The 7,218-nt window shown below is 39.1% G+C and overlaps 1 protein-coding gene across 1 annotated transcript in view; it reads right to left on the reverse strand.

The window, feature by feature from the left end:
* Nucleotides 1-4,360, reverse strand: part of ryr3 (ryanodine receptor 3) — a 128,279-nt gene extending 123,919 nt beyond the window's left edge. Inside the window, exon 1 of the mRNA XM_044049129.1 lies at nt 4,282-4,360. Within this exon, the coding sequence (XP_043905064.1) occupies nt 4,282-4,329 (48 nt within the window). The 5' untranslated portion in view covers nt 4,330-4,360. The remainder of the gene's footprint in view (nt 1-4,281) is intronic.
* Nucleotides 4,361-7,218: the final 2,858 nt, after the last annotated feature.

The raw sequence follows: 7,218 nt of genomic DNA on the forward strand, positions 1-7,218 counted from the left end.
AAGGAAACCAGCACCAGTTTTGAGCTTTAAGAGTTCATTGCGTACTTTGAATACACGCACGCAGCAAGCAATATACCACAGAACCTGACAAATTGACTATGTCTGATCCTTATAGCGACCCCCAGTGCTTTTAGGGAGTGTAGAAACTGCCAAACCAACACAATATCATGATAATATTTCACAAATTTCAAAGTAAAAGTGTTAGTTTTGATGTGGAATGATGCATAATTCACAATAAAAATATATACAAAATAAACCTATTAATATCAAAAACAGACAGAAATAAATCTGAAATGAAGTATAACGTTTTCTTTATAACATGATATTAAGGAGTGGGGCGCATGTGGAGTAGAAAACTGAATAGATGAAGAGGAAAATTAGTGTGTTCACAAGAGTCTTATGTTCACACTTTTGCAGACTTGTTTGACCTGGGAGTCAAAGCCAAACAACCAGATTCCCACTGGTGAAAAACCCATTAAAACTTGGTATAAAAAAGTTTTGGTTTTTTTTACCAATGGGAACGAGATATAATACAATTTAAATAAGACAATTAATATTGCCCCTGCCCTAAAACACAGGAGATGACAAAATGAATGAATTAAAATAGCGTTGTTGTTCAACTGTAAACTCAGAACAAAGCAAAAACTTCAGTGTAAGGACAATAAAATTAAAAGATGTGCCGGTTGTCTTCACTTTGCATCTACTTTCACTGCCGTTTTCTTTGACACACAATCTCTCATCATCACTGCCAGTTTTCCCAACGTTTCACTTCAACAGCGTCTGCGCTGGAACTGTCACCACCTGACAGAAGTAAAATATACCGGGATCATTTCAGTAAAAAAATGCACTACTAATCATTTAAGTCTCATTTTAAAATGTGTGACGTGGGAAAAAAAATTGCATTCTGACAACAGGTGCAGAGGTCAAGCCAAAGTGACCTTTCAGCACTCAGACAAAATGTCCATAAACAAAGATTTAAATTCTGTTGCTGTCAAACAACTTCCGACTTCCCTGCCTCTCAACAGACCCCTCTGCAACACACGGGCTTATTCCATAATGTTCGACAGATTGTAATATGGCGTGTTACAATTAGCACTCGTATTTTAAAGCTTCCTGCGAGAGCACGGTTCTCTCACCACGGAGGTTTGATAACAAGGCTCCGTGGGCTTAAGGGAAAGCCCCCCGCTTCCCGAAGCCGCTGTTGTCATCAGATAGCCGGGATGCCAATGTGACAGTAGAATCTGAGAGGCGTGGGTCAGCATATCACTGGCATCACAAATAGTGGGAGCTGTTAAGTACAAATGCTTCTGACAACCAGCCAGGCCATAAGGGATTTACATACTGTATATATGATTTAACAACAGGGGGCTTCAGCTCAACCAAATGAGAGTCAATCAAACTTCACCAGAGGATCAATCAAGCATGTTTGTAATGTTTATGCATCACTTAACCCAGTTCACAAAGACAAGTTTCATGTTATTAGAAAATAACCTATATGATATTGTCTCACTTTTGCTTTACTACTTTAAAAATCTACATTATAAAGGTAGCTGTGAGTTTATTGAACAAGTACTGTACAAGTAGGGTCTAATGAAAGAAGCAGTCAAGTTGCATCATGTAAATGTAAGAGCCAGACTTTTGAGGGGGTGACTCAACCACTACAGGGAGGTTTTGGATGAAATAGCTGATTCCGGGACCACATTCAAATCCGACTAGGGATGCAACTAACGATTATATTAATTTTTCTCGATTAATCGAGTACTTGCTCTGTCCATAAAATGTCAGCAAAGTTTGAAGAATCAGTTTCTGTGTTTCTCAAACCTGTAAATGATGAGGTTCTCAAAAGTCTTGTTTTGTCAGCAAACCAAAACGACTCCATTTTAATGATTTCTTATTAAAGAAACCGGACCATATTCACATTTAAGTAGCTGAAAAATCAGAAAACTTGTTTTAATTCTTTAAAAAAAAGAAAAAACACTAATAATCGATTATCAAAATAGTTGCGGATTAATTTACTTATTGACAGAAATGTTTAAATCGGAGCAGATTTCTGTGTCCACACAGTCCTGAGGAAATCAGATCCATGTCACATCATTGGAGAAAAATCTGAATCAAATCACCTGGAACGTCGCCCTAATCCTGTAGGTGACACAACAGTAATTTAAGCTTCAAACCTTTGTACAAAATAGGTTTCATATATTTTTCCTAAACACTTTTTTGAACACGTGTTCATCCCTGTTCCGTTGTTCATTTATAGTATTGCGATTACACTTTTTTTATTTTATTTATTTCATATCATAGTGTTGTACTGTAGTCAGCTCCCAACCCTACTGGTGTAACAAGCGAATTTCTCCCAGTTTGGGATCAATAAAGTCAAATCTAATCCAGTCTACATGTACATTCATACTATCAGCAGCCACATAGTTCAATTCCAGTAAAATTCCCATTCGGATGATGAAACTGAGTGTATGGACACATAATGGGACATAGACCTGATCTAGGACCACATGGTGAAGTGACACAAATTTGACATAACAATGGGAACTAAAGATTGGATTTCTGTGTCCACACATTACTGAACAGATCAGATCTAAGTCACATAAATGGAGGAAAAATAAGAATGAAATCATCTCAGCCTGGTAATCTGAATATCAGAATTGGTGTATGCGTACAGGCAAAAAAGCTGCATGACTCCCAATATGACCTTTCTCATATTATGTCATGTCACATGACCACAGATACAGTCTATCTGATCTAGTACCACATGGTGACTGGCAATCGGAACTGATGATCGGATTTCTGTGACCACAGAGCCCTGAAACTGGAGAGATAAATAGAAACATATGGGTTCATGTAATATATAGTGTCTCTTATCAACATTAATAACTGGGACAGACAAAGTTTATACTGATCGGTTGTTTATTTCGCCATCTTGACGACATACACAACAACTTTTGCGGGAGTACATAACGTCTCCTCAGAGTAGGGCTAAACAATTCATCAAAGTTTTATCGAAATTGCAATACGGCCTACTGCATTTTTCAAATCACAAAATATATTGTAGATTCATTATTGTCTTGATCTACGCACATCTTATTCTACAGACTGAAGAGAACATCTTTGTTTCTCACAGATCTGCACAAATATCACACGGTAATTAGATATTTATTCAAAATCCTACAGTTCAGAATCAACTCAACCTGGTGATCTGAATGTAGTCTTACTCATGATAGGGACACAATCCAATAAAGATAATCCAACCAGCAAAAACAAACAGGTGTAACATGAGTAGTTTAAATCTGAAGGGGTCAGTCACCTTGACCCCCAGAGTTCTCACTGCTTGACCTGGACTGAAGGTTTTAAACCACACTATCAATCACTTGGGATTACCTTCACTTTTACACACTTCACATGAATGCAATGCTAAAAGGTGAATGAAAAAAGTCCAAATGAACCACAAACACCTGGACCACAAAGCTTCATTCAAGGAGGAGGAGAAGTAGAAGAAGACATGCGGTCAGGCAACCGCCACAGATATTCCCACCACACCAACATACAAGCTGTCATATCATTTACAAGAATAACTGCTGTGCAGATTCAATCTGCGTCAAACTACTAAAATAGTCACCGCAGCAGAGACAGAGGCTGGTTCTGCCTGTGTGTGTGTGTGTGTGTGTGTGAGAGAGAGAGAGAGAGAGAGCAGCACAACTTAGTGGAAACTCTCTTTCCCACCTTAAAACCAGGAGAAACTAAAAACTAACTAAAGTTTAAAACAATCAAAATAAAACAGCTGAAGGTGACAATGTGGAAGAGAGGCGTGAGGGAATATGTATAATATACGTTGCACATGCAGGCAGATACAGGCGGTGAAGCGATGGTGTGTGTGTGTGTGTGTGTGTGTGTGACATGGCTCCAGAGTGTAAAGTCATTTTTGCCCTTGCACCTGCACACGTTAGGATTCCCCTTCACCGTCGACAGGTGCGCAACAGGACGGACGACGCGTCACGCATGCAACAACCTGCTGCGGCAACTTCCACAATAAAAATAATAAATAACACCATTCATGCACGAGCCATAATTTATCACTAGTGAAAACTGTACATATATATATATATATATATAAAAACTTCCACAATAATGCAAGTTGGATCGATGATTTATGATTTTACGCGCTGCACAAAATGAAGGCGTTCGTTATTTTTGTAAACTGACGACAACGCCGTAACGACTGATTATTATTATGATTCTGATTATTATGATTTATTTAAATCTTTTACTCACAGTTCTCAAGAACTGGATCTCATCTTCTCCTTCTCCGCCCTCAGCCATGGCTGTGAAGGAGCCTGCTCAGACTCTGGAAGCCACCACTGACTGCCGCCAGAAACGCGACGCTGCTGCGCCTCTCAAGCCGATATTAGCTGAGAGCTCATCCACAGCCATATAGGGCAGACCGGCGAGACCCTCCCCCCTCCTCCTCCTACTCCCTTCCTCCCTCCTCCTCCTTCCTCACCTACCCCTTCATCCACCCTTCCTTCCTCCCTCCTCCTCTTCCCTCTTCCTCCCTGAGACCCAGCAGCAGCAGCAGAGGACGAGCTCCTGGTGCTGATGCTGCCTCTGCTTCTCTGCTCAGCTTGCTGCTGCTGATGATGATGATGATGAAAGTGTCACAACAAATGTGTGCGGTGAAGTGCTCCCCTGAGTCAGCACTTTTGAGGAGTCCCCATGTGTTTGACAGAGAGGTTGGAATGGCAGCAGTGAGGCTGAATGTAAAGTTACAAATGTCTGTGTGTGTGTGTGTGTGTGTCACTCTGTCTGCTCCTAAAAACCTCACCCTCTCACACAAAGTCACAGACACTTCAGCAGCAGTGACAAAATAATATCTGCAGACAGGTTTAATTTTAGTCCACATGAAGCAAACTTTCACTTTCTCCTGTGACACGGCTCATTTTACAAAAAAAATGTTTACCCAGATGAATATTTGGCAACATATTCTGTGGAAAGAGTAAGAAAGTAAAGTAACATTATATCATATATTGTTTTTTTGTCATGCCGAGACCCTTTTACGGTCGACATCACGACACTGGAGGCTAATGCTGTGTAGCATTTGTGGTCGGAAATCAGAATTTCCGAAGAAGAGGGAAGAGGGAACGCACTTTGACCTCAGATTTTTAACATAAACAGTCCTTATGTTGAATTTGTTAAACAGTAAATTAGTCGTAAACATAGTACAGTTTATATTTGTTGCATTACTATTGACTGGTGTTGCTAACAACAGCTACCAGAATGCGGTGAACTCGGCGGTGAAGTAGATCCGAGTACAGACTAGACACTGCACATCACAAATTTAAATCACTCAGATCTAATCTAAAATTCAGTTTCAACATCAAATACTATCTATAACCATCTTACTAATCATCTTCAATTCACTCTATAGAGTTTATCTTCAATGTCATTCACCAAATGAATGCTCCTGTCAGATGTCTATGATGTTCAATCTCCATGTGATCTGTGAGAGAAGGCAACAACAGTTTTCAGTGGAGCTGCCAAAGACATTGGTGACACCTAGTGGTCAGTATGCAACATGCATGATAAAATGAAACGACTCAGTTCTTGTTTCCTGTACATCAACATAAATACCATAATATAGAAATAGCCAGATCAGGAAGGAATGCTTTGTTTATAACTGCATAGATAGAAATTGTTTTCATCTTGAGAGTAACAGAGGAGAAAACAGCACATTATATCACCTTTATACTTTGTACATTGTATATTGTTAGAGTAGATAATATTTATTTTGTATTTTTGCTTTTATTTATTCTGTGTTTTTGTTTTAGTTCAATAGTGGAGGAAAACAGTTGCATTTTACTGTTGTGCCAATTTAAATTTCCCTTAGGGGATGAATAAAAGTATGTTTTATCTTATCTTATCTTTCTGTCCATGTTCGCTACCAGCGTAATCTCCCATGTTCTTTTTCAGTGACACCGGCAGGTGTTTTTTTCTTTTCTTCAAACTTCTATAATCCATCACAGACAGCTGGTCAATCGGTCAGTCAGATTAAGTCCCCTGCGTGCACTGACCTGTGTGAAGCACACCTGACCTGACCCGGGGGGTCACACGAGACCTGTACGATCCACTCTAGTTGCTACACAAAGCATATGCCATGAACGCACGTCTTTGACGTCTCTCGTGGAGCAACCGTAACTTTACTTCAAGATTTCCATTTTCTATATGATTTCACACGAGACCTGTACGATCCACTCTAGTTGCTACACAAAGCATATGCCATGAACGCACGTCTTTGACGTCTCTCGTGGAGCAACCGTAACTTTACTTCAAGATTTCCATTTTCTATATTTATTTTGTGAATATTATATTTGCCATCCTCTGTGTTTGTTTGACAGCTGCAGTCTAACTTTGAACAAAGTACTTGCAAACATACATGAAAATATTCTATAATAGTGTAGGAACCTCTAGCAGTGTCAAAGTAAAAATGCTGCATACACGATAATCAAGCTGTAATAATTTGCCAATTATTAGACAGTTATAATAGTCTATATACTTATATAAGAGAAACACGCTTAGTTCTCTCCATGTGTTAATCTACTAAGAATGACAAGCAAAAAAACATTAAAACCTACAGCTGAGGACTCTTGTACTTTTTATAGTTAACATTTTACAGTCACATTTTGATGTTAATAATGTATTTTACTAATTAAAATGTTGAAAACTAGGCTTAAACATGTAATTGCGACGCTTCACATTGCATCTTGTTACTTTTATTTACATAAAATGCATTTATTTATGTTGTTCACCACTGATTTCAGTGTTTTAGTTTTGCAGGAGAAACGAAATGATTCAAAAACAGTGCCACCAAATATTTGTGCCATTTAAAAAAAAGCAAACATCATGTGGTGTGATGAATGGCATGACCTGATGTGAAGAAGATTACAATCCTGAGTCCAAATCCTCACTGAGCCTTCACCGTCTGCTTGTTTATATGCTCCACTTTCAGCCATGAACCACTTACTGTAAGTGAAGCTGGTTCATTGAACAAATAGAAATGGTTAAAATGCCCAGTGACAGCTGCGAACACTGTGATTGGAGGATTTTGCTGTTCGTCACTGCAGTGGTCGGCAGGTTTTCTTTCACCTGAGTGTTGATGTTAAGTGTAGCAGAGCAGTGACCTGCATCAGTGTGACCGGGTGACACAGGTAAGAG

The sequence above is a fragment of the Solea senegalensis genome, linkage group LG17 (genome assembly GCF_019176455.1).
Source record: "Solea senegalensis isolate Sse05_10M linkage group LG17, IFAPA_SoseM_1, whole genome shotgun sequence".
Classification (NCBI taxonomy): domain Eukaryota; kingdom Metazoa; phylum Chordata; class Actinopteri; order Pleuronectiformes; family Soleidae; genus Solea; species Solea senegalensis.